Here is a 15,239-nt window from a genome sequence, read left to right as displayed (position 1 = left end):
AGTAGTATTTATTTCATGTCATATCAAAGAAAGCAGCACACAGTATTACTCCTTGTTTGTCAACCTTTTTATGGACTGGATACCCATGTTAATTGATTGGGCACTCATTGGAAAAAAAAAAACAAAAACTCAGAGGGGACGTTTATTAGAAGTGGGCATTTATTAGAGACAATACGGTACGTTTTGTTTTTTTTACGTAGTTGTTTGTTGTTTAATTAATCTGTTCAGCTCCTTAGCTTCTGATTTCCAAAATACTCCTCCTCAATGCCATAGTTAGCTATTGGGACAGTCCCACACAATTTTTCTAATGGGTCCACAAAGAATTGGTCCACATTATTAACAATGGGTCCAAATTATGCAATTTTATGCATAAAATGGGTCCACTTTTTGAAAATGGGTCCATATTTCTCATATTTAGCTTAAAATGGGTAAAATTTAAGAAAATGGGTCCAGATTTTTTATATTTTTGCGTAAAATTGGTACACATTGTTTGAATTTATGCGTAAATGGGTCCACCCTGATATTGTCACGAACTGTTTGAAAATCCTGGCTACGGCATTGCTCCTCCTTGAGATAACATTGTCTTCACACAAACAAATACAAACCTTGCTAAAAGTTGGTACAATTTATATGCAGGTATTACAAATACGTGAACACAACAGAGAGGACATAAACTGTGCACCAGGAGCATGCATGGCCTCTGTGATGTCTGCTTACTTTCTTACATTATGCATACATGGACACATTCACACGGAGGTAACTTAGCAGGGGATGCATGCCAAAATTTCCCTGACGGGGAAACGCTCAACATTTTTTGTCATGTGATTTGGAAGCAATAGGCACGAGAACCATTTTATCCATATTCGCTAAACATACCAGTGTTGGTAACAGATTTATTAACAATTATTACTTGTACAGTATTTCAAACTCTATGTAATGTACATACAATCGGAATGTTCAACAGAATATGTCCAGCTGTGTGCTATTATATCATCCAAACTGTCTTCACTAAAATGTCAATCTCCCAAACTGAAGTCAGATATAACATACCATTTGAAGTGTTAACAGTACGCATCAAGACCAAAAACTTGAACTGACTATCCCCTAAATCAGGGATAGGAATAAAATGGGTCAGATTTGCTTATTCTATGTTAATGACCCAGGAAGCCGCATTTCATGTATTTTGGTATGACTAAATAAATTGAACCTTTTGGGGGTGGGGGCACACTGCCCATCTGTGCTCTAAATGAACCCAATCTAAAAATAAAAAACACTTTATTTGTTAAGCACAAACCACTTGATAGATAAATAGTACTTACAGTTCCACATAGATCTGTATTTTGTGTTGCCCTAACCCAATATTCAAATTTCCTTGAGTCTTCATACACATGCTTATAAATCCCAACAGTGCTAAGTCCTCCGTCAAGTGGTACCCACATACCATCAGTCGGAATCATCACCTGAGCTTTGACTCGTACCATTGACTCCCTGTCAACAAAAAAAAAAATCCAAATTATATTTATTACTTTTTAAAAAATACTAAAAAGAACATACTTGATTGAAGAATACAATTCATCCATTGGCCCTAGATGCACACAGTAATACAAGACATTCCAACATACATATTACTTTGTACTCATTTTATTTAAGTTTTATCAATGTAATTAACAGATTTTGAAAATATAAAAATTGCTTAATTTTTGTACAGTACATAAATCACAATCGTCATAAAAAGCTGAAAATATTTCCAAAATATGACCCATATTAATTCTTAATACTACAGAAAAGAAAATAGTTTACACATTGCTCTATGTGATAAGTTTTAATGCCAGTTTTTTAATTTAATAAAAACAATATAAACTAATTCATTCAAAACACGGAATGTTAAGATTATAATAATTCTATAATGCCACATCCCAGTTGCTTTCAAACTTGGTGTGGCCTACTGCTGAGTCTAAAGCCAAGTGTTTGCCAAAGATAATAATGAAATATCCACAACCACCCATCTCACTCTATGGTACGGTAGACTGTTTTGTCAAGCTCTGTCATTAATCTACAGGAGGAAAAGAGTTATTCCAATGGACCAGCAGGTCATAGGCATTACTTTGATACATACGGTACCACTGCATAAAAATATTTGAGGAAAAAATAAGAATCGTGTCTAAAAATAAAATTACCTCAGTCAAAAACCGAACTACCAAAACTAGTACGAAGTGTAGAAATATGTATTGTAGCAATTGCGAGATTATTTAGTGCCTTTCAGATTGATGTTGCAGCAATATTGTGGTAAACATCCCGACATGAATACCAACACGCCCAATTGTTTTCAACGCTAACTTATGTTTATTGTGGTATTCCAGCTCTGTCTGAAAGAGGCTTAAGTTTGATGCCGGTTACATTATTGTCTTCTTGTCCGTAGGGCATATAATAAAGATACGGAACAGTGTACAGAAGGTCATTCGCTATGTCTAGTTTGCATCCCGTTCTACTGGATGTCTACACGATAGATGATAGTGTTTCTATTGCAGATGAAAAGTCACAGTGACCGGCCATAATTATTGCAAATTTCTCAGCATGGTGACATTCTGTAGTTTATGTTGCATTAACAGATGTTTAACACTTAGTTGTCTATTTAAATATGCATTTACTATACAATGTGAGCAGGAGGACTCTGGTACAAGAACCAGAATGCACCAATACATAGTGGTGAATACAGACATAAAAAAATAATAAAGAATAAAACTTTCTTCAGCACACAAAATATTGCGATAAAAATCACACACACTGCTCCGAGAAAACTGGTTTCAACTCATGATTACTAAGTAAACTTATTCACATTTTGGCAATTTTTGGTCAAACTGAATTAATACATCAGTAGTTTGGCAAAGAAAATCAAACTAGTAAAGGGTATTAGACAAGACAAGGGTAGAATTCATTTAGGTTCAACTTGATGCTGAAGCTATATCACAGCACTTATCTCCTGGGTATTCATCACCAATTTTTCTATGTTTATCTATCTTTAGAAATATCTAAAAAAAACTAAACTTTCTTTGGGATTTTCTGAATATACAAGAAAAATAAGGAATTTATGTCATGAGACATGAAAAAGAATGAATGTATAAAAGTAAACAAAAAGAGAAAACAGCATTACTACACATTTACTACTTAAAAATCAAATTTAAAATGAATGATTATATAAACAAAAACTAAATATCAAAAGTATATTGAAATATAAATGACAAAATATGGAATTTTGAATGATGACAATGAATAATTAATGTAACAAATACATGAAATGGGGAAAAAATTCTAAATAATCTGTGAAATGTACTATTGTTTTGATACACAGTGAAAATAGAAATTTGCAAAATCAGTTGATGTAACTTGGTATACAGTATGAATGTAGTGACTGTATGAAACAGCAAATAGACACAACACTCAATATATGACCAATAAAATGAACCAAATATAAACTTGACAAAACATGCAGTGCAAGAACTGACAAATAGCAGTGATACCATGTACTTATTAATTCACAAACATGTCCTATTAGGTCCCTGTTAAAATTTGTCGCACAGGTTAATTACATATCTATTTGAGCAAAAGTACAGGTAGCCATGTGCATTAAAATTGTTGATGTGTTAACAGTCGAGATGTTACACTCAAACTACTAGACCTACTTTCCCCTCTGAGATACCCATTATTAAAGATCTGAACGGGACCTAATGAGAGCCATGAATTACCTCAACCATCACACATACCACATGGGACAGCAATCTTGCATAAATTGAGACAAAATCAAAAAGTCATCTACATTATAATAAAAAGAATACTTGTTAATTGTCTGTAATTAACAGTTAATGATGGTGTTTATGTCCTTTTGCAACAGTCCCTAAATGGAAAGCTCATGTAAGCTAAGTTAAAAAGATTATTTAAAAGCAAACTATAAATATCCTATCATAGGAAAATAAATTTTGTGTATATTTATGGCAATAATCACAATGAACTTGGCATAGTACAGAGATTCATTTTGAAATTTGAGAAATGTATGATAGCCGTGTATTCTCATACACTGGCCACTCTGGGAGCTAACAGCCCTTTATCAGATCACCAAAGGTAATTTCCTTTTCTTGCATTCACACCTTCCCATCCCCATGTGCAATGCCTGACATTTCCAGTCTGATCAACATTATTTATGGGGAAATATGTACTGACTAAGGGATTCATTTACAGCAAGATATAGACCTTGGATTATAATATTTAAAATTGGACTACACCTGTTAAATAATGGACCACTTCCAAACTCATTCAAAAAACTATTTTTAAAATTACGCTATAATAAAAATGGTGAAGATGAATTGGTAGACCAATATATTTACATTTAAATAAAATTTTGAATATAAATCTTATTTTTCTTACTAGCAATCCCTTAGATAATATTTGTGTTGACCATTAATGCAGTACACTAATCATTTACTACATAAAAACATACTATGGTATGGACTAAACTATATAAAGTACATTTTTATGTTGAGTCTTTCATTTTATGTAATATTCATTATCTCATCATAATTAGCACAAATGCTACAAGGATGATTGCAAAGTTTATAATAAAACAACTACAATAGGCCAGGCTTACATTTTAATAGTTGTCACTTTCTTTGTAAGGACTTCACATGAAAATTGATTTGGATTCTATCATTATCTAATAAATGTTCAGGGGCCATAATTTATTGGAAATAAAAGGTTAGCTAGGTCTTATTTGTTTGTTTGTTTAATTTATTTCTCCACACACATGAACATAAGAACATACATAACAAAAGCTTAATAGTAAAACCAACTAAGAATAAAAGCACATTACAGAATAAGTGAGTGGAAGGCGGCCAAAATAATTTCAGAATAAAACTTTAAGCCGTGGCCACTAGTTAAAAATATATAGAAATCCCAAGATATAAAAACAAAAGAAATATAGGTCCTCGTTTCAAAATTGTAAATATACAAGAATTTATTATTTGGGATCATCAAATTTGGCTGACATAATTACTAATGAAGTACTGTGAGGATGAGCTAGATAAAGAGCTAGCTAGATGAAAAGTGAATGCCTACTGTATGTTAAACAGAGGTGTGCTAGACGAGAAAGGAAATACACCGTGAATAATTAAGTATGCTAGATACACTGAGAAGTACAATAGAATGATGAAACAGTGTTCAAAAGAGAGAATGTGTGCTAGATGAAAAATCAATGAAGAGAGAGTGTGTGCTAGAAAAATTGGACATTAATGGTATAAGGCCCTGTTAATCCGCAAGATGCGCTCATGAAGGTGATCATGTGTTAGGTGGCATTTATGATAAAGCAATATGTTTAGTTGATGAGATAGATGTCAGATGAAGGAGATGATAAAAGGTGAATAAGAACAGGTGAACACGGAGGAGGATGATGTGCTTGATGAAAAGGTACAGCAATGTAGATGAAGAGAATTATGTCAGATGAAGTGTTTTACTGAAAGGAACACATAACAAAGAGAAAAATGTAGATGAAAGGAAGATTGGTTTGAAGAGATGTAAAAAAAAAATAACATGGAGATACTTTATACTTCTGTAGGTGGTAAAAAGAATTGAGGGAAGATGACACCAAACTAACACAACCATCACGGAAAAAACAAACTACAACAAATTTAAACCAAAAAACATCTTTACCTCTACTGAACAAACAGTGCCTCTACTCTACTACAGTACATCATGCAAAAATACAAAAATTACATCCAAAAAATGGAGAAAAAATGGAATGTCTAGATTTAGCCCAAAATCTACCTTCCTAGTCCTTGTTTTATGACTCCATTCCAAAATTGTGAATGAATACATCGATTATTTCTGAAATATAATTAAGAGATATCAATCATTACTGAAATACAATCAAGAGACACCAATTAATTCTGAAATGACTAATTAAGCTGAAATTTTGATTATTCATAAAATAATCAAGTGATATAGAATTACTATACTTAGATGAAATCCACATGAAGAAATATTTATTACTGAAATATAATAAAATATTAATTACTTTTCATATATAATCAAGACAATATTACTAAGAAAAAATAAATAAAATAAAGAGAGATATTGATTGCTCCTGCAAACCCAAGAGATAAAGCTTGGATTACTTATGAAATATAATCAAAAGAAATATAACCAAAAGATCAATTATTTCAAAAATACAATATTGATTATTACTGAAATAAGAGATCAATTACCATACTGAAAATATAATTTCAAAAAATAAGAGATACAGATATAATTACTTATCCAAGGTACATTAAAATCACTAAATATAATACAACATTTTATTATTTACACATCTGTAAAAAAAACTCAAAATTATAATTTAAAGAAAATTGAAATTTAATATACTATTGTATTGTATTGTAGTAATTATATAACTTCGCAAATTACTAAAATAAAACATACGATGAGCACAAGTAAATATTAATATTATTCTTGTTGGCCTTTGTCATGAGTGGGAACAGTAAGAAATTATTTGACAACTATCTAGAGGGTTATAAATCAGGGAGACATGACAAGGAGACAGAAAAATAATGATGTATTTAAAGTGAAGCTAAACAAGACAAAGCCACCAGTAACCAATAGAAATTTAAGAGTAAAGTTGTAAAGGGGCATGTATATTAGGCCAAATAAAAAAAGATACTTGTTAAGCATTAGTGCCCGCCCCTGATTTTCTAACCGCCTCTCTCTCTTTTATTTTCTCTTTTTTTTTTAAATATGATGAATTTTCGACTAAAAAATGTCAATAATTCAGCGGAAAATGATCGTTTTTATTCACCTCGAGTGCCGGGAACAAGCTGTAGAGAGTGCCACCAAACATTGTAAGTCTTGTTTATTTTGCAGCAGCAGCATGTGAGACACATATGTGATCGCTAGTAGTAGTAATAGGCGTAAGTAATTTTGGTTGTTTTTAGATAATAAACAATGTATAAATATGATAATTATACTGTACAATGAAGACAAATAATAGATTAAGGTTTGCGTTACGATCTAGGCAGCCTACATTGCTTCAATTGGCTGATGTTTTAGGCCCAGTCTGGCTAGCGACCGTGTAAAATTATACTGCTTTAAGAAATAAATTTTTTTTTTTTTTTTTTAACCGCTCCCACCTATATTTTTCATTTGGCCTTATGGATTAGAGAAAAATTAAGGGTCAACAGATCTTTAAAAATATTCCAAGTTGTGAAAGTTAATTACAGACAGGATTTTGCCTATTTAACCTACCAGACAAAGTCAAAGGTCACCTTTGAGATCTATCAGAGCAGCAAGTATTTGATATATGGGGACCACAAACTCATATCCAACAAATTAATCTATTTTAAAAATGGGACAAATGAATTTTGATGACAGGTGTATTACCACCCTATCAACCCCAAAACCAGTAGATCCAGACATACTCAACAACAAGCAGTTACACTTTTATCTCTCAGTAATTTTTTAGAGGCACCATTGTGGAACAGACACCCACAAGATGCACCGCCTCTCATCAGCTTGTAGTTGATAATCCCAGTGGACTTTGTGGGAAGAGTGATAAGAAGAATGTGTCATCTTTGAACACATATTTACATATTGCAAGATAATAAAGAACAGTCAAGAAAAAAAAAACTGTTTTATGAAGTGAAATATTTATCATTAAAAAGGCAATCAAGATTTTAGAATATTTGGAATTTGAGGAAAAATTGCAATTTTCAGGACTGTAAAAACAAATTTGTTAAAAGATGTTCAGTTTCTTTCAGAAGTCCAGAATATTCAGGAAGCTCTCTCATACAGTCAACTGTGCATGGTTATGCTGAAGACAAAGGCAAAAGAACAAATTCTATTTGCCCTAAAGAACAATGATCACACATTGAACTTAACATTTTTACATCCAGGAGCGCGATAACTTGCTTATTACTGGCGGGAATGATACCTGGCTTCCATAAAAAATCGCTATACGCTATCGCCGACTCCTTTGGCGACGCTGATTGGTCAGTTAAATCGGGAAGCGTTCCCGATTGCAATAGGGACTGCTACACAATTGCACTGAACACACTGTAGCGACAGTGGAGCGGCTTCAATGAAACCTGGCTTTAGGGAGAGGAGCTGTTATTAATTGTAGAAATTGGAGAAAAACCCTGTTTACAACTACGGTAGGGCTATGGGATTGGAAGGCAAGCAACCTACCCATCGCTACATTCGGCTCTGCCCTACGATTATGAACCATGCTTAATCCAAACACATAGAGACAAGGTGCTAAAAATACATGCGCTGAAGGACTGTTTACCCTTACATACTCAGTGCTAGGATTAAAATACCTAAGTATAAAGGAGCCCATGCTCAAAATTAAGAGTAATGAAATAATGTGCAGAAAACAAAGAGGATGTTATTTGCAAAAAAAAAGTTTAAATATTTTGTGCATATGTTAAAAATACCCTGAGTAAAGAATCACAACTACTAGGTTAAGATACCCAGTAATGAGCTATGTCTATATACCAAAACACATATGTTAAACCTCATGCTCAAAGCCAAATAGGCAGTGCTTACTGGGCCAACAGACAAGAAAGAAGGTACAGGGAGTGACACTGACTATTATTGAAGGAAATGACTATACGAAGAGATTTAGATTCTGACTAATTGAAGCCTTCCATTTCAAGAATACTTACATAGCTTTACACTGATAAATTCAAATATAGGTTACCTTCTTTCAGGTTAAAAAATTTACCATACTGTGTGCTTTACCCTTAACTCTTTTTTCCCTAAATTTACTCTATAGGTCACTGCACTAGCTTACACTCCATCACACTGACAGTGTACTGGTACTTTGATATGTTGTTAACCATAAAAAGGCCAACTGTATAATACTCAAATTGACAATCAACATGTACAGTTTGTGATTATTATGGTAATAACATGAAGTGGCAACAATTACTGTAGTTCAAATACTGAAAAAAAAAACAAAAAACAAAAAAAAACTTCTTTAATTTACTGGATATTTTTCACTACAAACATTCTAAATTGATTACCAGCCAATTTAAAGGTATTATTAAAATTCCCATTAAATTAAATGGACTATATTTTATGAATATGTTTTAAAACATATTTTTGAACTTTTCTTTTCATTAATTTTGTCTACGGTCTCCTGAACAATAGAGTTTACAATTCAACACATTAGGAAATTAACACATTTTATTGGAATAGAATGGAATTGAATTTGGTTAGGGCAAGCTTCAGAAAGCACACAATTTAATTTTAATTAAGGATGTAATAAGTTGGAATCTTTTTAATGACAAATATTTATATAGCACAACAGTTATATTATATTATTGATAGACTGCTTGAATTGTCTTTAATAACTTTATCAGAAGTGATGTCACAAGCTAGGGATAAGCCCAAGATGATTGACAGATAGATGACAGTCTTCTGGTAGTCATCAGCAAACATATTTGTTGACCTTAATAGTTTATCCACCCGAAAAAAGACCTCTGCTGCTGCACAAATGGAAAAAGCTTGTCTGGGAGAATTGGTTGATAAACCAAATGAGTTACAGTACTGTACTACATAGCTTTCTCAAATGCAATACACAATTCTATGCCTGTATTCACTAACTTCCTTTTATTAGTGACATAATAGAATGGTAATTTTCAACTGCTTAAGCATTCAACAGAGAAACAAAATAAATATTTCCGTTGTTAAGCCATAATGATGCAGGTTATAGGATATGATGAGGCTGCTTCAGGAAATCCTGCCATTCTTTATGCCTTGTTTATACATCTGGTATTTTCCCATATTCAATATTTTTTCTAATGTACTTTCATTTGCTATGATGGACACTAATAGAATTAACATACAAAATACAATTAACATCACTGTCACCAGAAGAATGTGTGATTCCCTAAAAACAATTCAAATCATAACATGAATCATAAAATGAGAAATTACATTACAAAATTGACTACAACAATGTAAATATTGTACACAGGCTATGATGTCATATCCTTTCTCTCACACCCATGTGCAAGTCACAAATGAATTCCATCTGTCAATATGCACTTGTAATTATTTATCATTACAAAAGATATCAAAGGGCACAAAGCCTATGAACTGCTATACAAGCTATTATTAGCACAGCACTGTATTTAAGTATTTAAATATATTCATCAAAATATTCTACAATTATAAGTCAATTAGCAAATTGTAAAGCTGCATAATCCAGCTAAACATTTACCACATGCACTAATGTTAAACAAATGTGCTAAGAAAGTGGTAGAAAAAAAAATTAAATTGCCATAACCATTAAAAATGTTAAATTTATGAAAATAAAAAATACATCATTAATAAATATTGTAAATTGAAAAGTATAAACACATGACAATGAAGGATTATAAATTGAGAGACATTCCAATGTAATTAAGATTCATCTTCTTTTTCATTTTCATCTGGTGGGTGTACATTGACAAGAAATCCATTAAGGTCACACCACAGTGCTTTAATTTTCTGGTTCCCTTGATTTTAGCAAGAAGGTTAAAGTTATAAAAAAAGAGGACAGGCATAAATCCTGGTGAACATAAAAGTCAAGAATTTATAACAGACGGCAAAAGCTGATAGGTGAACATTGACTTTACATAAGGGCATTTCAATTGGTACATATTCAGTGAAATAAAGCCTTTTATATTAAAATAATTTAATATAATGAATGAAATGTATCGCCCAATTTTGACAAACTATAATTACCGGTACATTTTTTGCTTAAAAATATTATAGGGCTACTGTACTACTAAAGGTAAAAATTACTGCTAAAAATGACATTATAGGCTTCCCTCCAAATAAAGACCACTTTTGGTATCATGGTTTACAGTACATAGTCTTTAGTAACTTTGGTCTTTAAATACAATAATAAGGATAAAACACATTTGTGAATATACCGTAGGACCACAGAAAAGTGGTCGTTATATTAAAGGGGTCTTTAATTAGAGAAAAGCCTATATTTTAATGTTTAAATTTAAATCTGAACACTGATTATATAGTTTAAACTTAGATCTACATTACAGTTTATCAATTTATATTTTTATTTCTATAGAATCACTATTTTTATATAAATTTTAAAATAAAAAACTCCATGTTCATTTCCTATTGTTGGACAAACAAATTTGAATCCTAAATCTAACCCTTGAGCAATGGCATGGCACAGAATTTAAAGCCACGCTCCGGAGAGAACAAAATTGTTGATATGTTGTACAATATATTTTTCAAAGACACAAAAAGCATATTTGAGGAAAAAGTAGGAAGCAGTTAATGAAATACAGATTTTTGAATATCTAAAATCTGGGGGAAAAGGGGTATAACCACCCTTCACTTCTCCCCCCCCCTCTCCCCAAAGTTGTTCAATATTCAAAGATCTGTATCTCATTAACTGCTTTCAATTTTTTTCATCAAATATGCTTTTTGTGTCAGAAAAATCAGTCGTACAACAATTTTCCTCCAGATCCTGGCTTTAAGTGCTTTATTATTGTAATCAATTTTAAATATTATTTTTTGTTGCATGGCCAGACTGTAGACCAGGGAAAATAGGACTATCCATGAGCACAAATTTAGGCGTAGAATTAAGTCTGCGGATTTTGCGAACAATTTTTGGTGCCCTTGTTTATGTCTTAATAACTAATACAAACCAATGTATCACACACAGTCAGCAAATACGATTCTGTTTACCTTGGTGTTTATCATGTGATTTTCTGGCTAAATTTGATTTATTTCCCCCTTTCCCCCACCATGGAAATAATGTACTTTACAGCAAGTGTGGATGCTAGGTAGTAGGCTAGCAACTATGTGTTGACTGCACTGTGACATCCCTAGGCCTAGGCTAAAGATGAATGCTGGGCTAGGCCTAGGCATGGATGGATAAGCCGAGGTAGTGGACTTGGCCTCAACTCAAAGCAGGTGGGAATAGAATAAATAAGGCGGTTTAGGTTAGGAATAGGCCTAGCCTATCCTTGACGGATTATGACCAGTTGAGCCGCCGGTCATTTCTATGGAACGCCAAGCGCGTCTCTCAGTGAATGTAGTGCGTTAATTGCGGTGTATTTCAATTAACATATTCGTTCTTGGTACTGTTGTTTGGGATGTATTTCAGTTTATTTACTCAATTATTTCAATTTATTTAATACTCGGTTTTTGCACTGATTTATTAAATATTTTTGGGACGTATTTCAATATATTTACTTGTTCTTTCTATCGTTTTAATTTATTTTTTTATTTTATTTTTTATTTGCTCAGTCAGCTTGCCAGATAGTAAAAAAAAACTCCATACATTCTTATCATTTATCAATAATTTAATTAAATAATTTAACAAAATAGTACAAATAACGAATAAGTTAATTGAAATACGCCGCAAACCAAATGTAAATAAACACATTTTTAATACAATTTTGCAATTATACAACTTCATTTATTTTTATAAAAATGTAGGCCTAGTACATAGAATTACATTTTTAATACGATTTTGCAATTCTACAACTTCATTTATTTTTATAAAAATGTAGTACATAAAATAATCAAAATTTTAATTTTCAATTACACAATTATACATCACAAACGACAATACGAGCAAATCAACGACTGACAAGACTGTGGGATGAATATGTAGCTGGTATCCGGGGGGTTCATTCACTGATGACATCGGCAAGCCAACTACATTCACTGAGAGACGCACTTGGCGTTCCATAGAAATTACCGGCGGCTCAACTTGTCGACGGGTCAACCGGTCATATCGAGGAGCATATGAATATGATGGAGTTAAGTCAATCAATGGTGACTAAAAAAAAACACACACAAACACACACAAGGCCTAGAGGCCTAGGCCTAGGTAGGTTACATTAAAATAGGCCTAGACCCCTAGGCCTAGCTAGGCCCTAGTCTAGCCTTAGCGTCTAGCCTTAGCTAGGCATAGGCCTAGGTAGGCTAACTCAGGCCTGGCCTAGGCTAGGCCCACAATCAATAAAACAGGAAAAAAATTATAATTAAAAAAACAATGTTAATATTAATAATATAGGCCTAGGCCTAGTAATAGTATGGAATATCTACATAATAATAATATGATGCCAGTTAAACCTGATATCTGTTTTCACTTCTAAATCATATGACACAACCTCCATGGTGTCAACCAGGTTGAATGTTTGTCTCTCCATGCCATGCACCATCATGATGGACCATGCCATGCTCTCAATCACACTACTCAGCTGGCTATGTGTGTAGTGTCCAGCCTAACTATAAGGCTAGGCTAGCTCATGATGATAGCTCGTGTCGTGATGAGGCATGGAGAAAAAAGTTTTGTTTCAAATCTAAAAAGAAAGTTTGTTGACTTACTCATCAGAAAACCTATCCTCCATCATGAATGAAGGCTGTCGGTATAAAATACTTCCTTAGTCTTTAGGCCTATTATCCATTTTCTTCAAGTTTTTCCATCTTTCAAACGTCAAATAAAAAAAAAGTTGAGCACACAGGTTCTCGCCTTCGCGACTAGCAGCAGTCAGACATCTTCGCTCTAGATTTAACACGGAACGGAAGCAATAAAATGCCTCGTCACATACATACCGGGTTCACATTCAATGCGCAGGAAAGTAGTACTGTGAAATTTTTATAGTTTTCAGAAAGATTTTCGGCGATTTTTACATTTCACTATAATAACATGAATAATTTAAACTGTTATTTTCCAGATGTATATATGATAAACGTTTATTGTTACATTTAGCGGATGGATATGATTATACTGGCTAGGGGTCAGTATACTACTGGCTCAATGTCGCTGCTTTTATTCACATGGAAATCGCACTTCCTCTTTTAGCTGCTAGTTGTGTGTGGACGTCCTTGCGGATATTGCATTTCCAGTTCACGTTCCATATTCATGACTTATTCAAGTTCTGAGGTCATGCGTTGGCCAACGCGACCTGTCGAGCAGAGTGTGCCATTGTTTGATACTGTACTCGCACATGGATTTCAATATCATTCATGTACACATTGCCATTTTATTACCGTACAATTTCAATAGTTATAAGAAGGACTTTACCATGAAGACATACAAAAAAGTAACAAAAGCAATTCACTGCATGTCTTTTCAGCAAAATATCATTGCTTGCTTATGATCATTTACATATTCAGTTTTATGCGCCAGGGCAAATTCTCTCCGACTTATTTATGTATGTTTTCAAAAAATCACATCATATTGTGCTTTTTAACTTTTTTTATCTAATGTTTTTAAAATTTTGTATAATCAGTTTACATTTTCCAAGTTGACAATAACAACAATGTGTCACTATTAGTTGTATTAGTTTCCTTAGTTTCTTTCTCATTGAATATTTATTCTCAGCTGGTTATATAAACTCGAAGAAAAGTAAAATAAGAAACGAATGAAAGTACTGTACATTGAATTGTTTTAATATATTTATGATATTGCTTAATATTTGGTTTGTTATGAATATTTTGATACAGTCGCTACATATGTATTAAACTCTTTTTCTTTTTCTGCAGGCCTATTACAGGTAGGCTAATTTAAAATTAAAGACTAAATTTACAAAAGTGTCTTTAGTATGATGGCGATAAAGACGATAAAGTTGCTGTATTGATAATGGTTATGATAACGATGAGTATAATGATGCTGATTATAAGGCCTAATGTGATGATAGATGATGATTATTAGGCCTATATGTCTGTAATGATAACGATTGTGACAATCGACATTGATGATGGACAATGATGAAGTTGATACCGATGATGATAATGATGATAATGATGTAATGACAGTTTGATGATGAGAATGTGACGTTATTGATGAGGACGGTCAGATAGTAAAGATGTTGATAATGAAAATGTAATAACGAGAACAATGATAATAATAGTTATGACATGATAATGATTACGGTAACGATGATTAATAATATAATGACGATGGTAATGGCGTTGGCGAAGTTGTAGAGACGTCACAACGTGATCTAAACTTCATCATCAACCACATAGGATGAGGAAACCAACAAGGAAAGGTATAGGTAATAAAAACCGCAATGTAATTCGATATGTAAATAGCTACTTGAATACGTCTGGCGAGGTCGTACAGGAATTTCTATAGAAGTAGGCTTACGACCATCGTTTCCAATATACTGTATATACTGATTTTTGGGAAACCTATAAAAACATACCATAGGCTTATACAT

General features: G+C 32.8%; 1 protein-coding gene across 2 annotated transcripts in view; it reads right to left on the bottom strand.

The window, feature by feature from the left end:
* LOC117113501 (sprouty-related, EVH1 domain-containing protein 2-like) overlaps positions 1–13,884 on the bottom strand; it is a 39,312-nt gene extending 25,428 nt beyond the window's left edge. Inside the window, exons 1-3 of one of the 2 annotated variants that reach the window (XM_033256854.1) lie at positions 13,399–13,884; positions 5,812–5,871; positions 1,320–1,488 (exon numbers count right to left, since the gene is read on the bottom strand). In XM_033256854.1, coding sequence (XP_033112745.1) covers positions 1,320–1,488; positions 5,812–5,871; positions 13,399–13,424 — 255 coding nt within the window. In that variant the 5' untranslated portion in view covers positions 13,425–13,884. The remainder of the gene's footprint in view (positions 1–1,319; positions 1,489–5,811; positions 5,872–13,398) is intronic. The other variant, XM_033256860.1, reaches the window with a different exon arrangement.
* Positions 13,885–15,239: the final 1,355 nt, after the last annotated feature.

The sequence above is a fragment of the Anneissia japonica genome, unplaced genomic scaffold (assembly GCF_011630105.1).
Source record: "Anneissia japonica isolate Jap-2015-1 unplaced genomic scaffold, ASM1163010v1 scaffold287877_len585272_cov192, whole genome shotgun sequence".
NCBI lineage: Eukaryota > Metazoa > Echinodermata > Crinoidea > Comatulida > Comatulidae > Anneissia > Anneissia japonica.
This window is presented reverse-complemented; position numbering and strand designations above follow the sequence as displayed.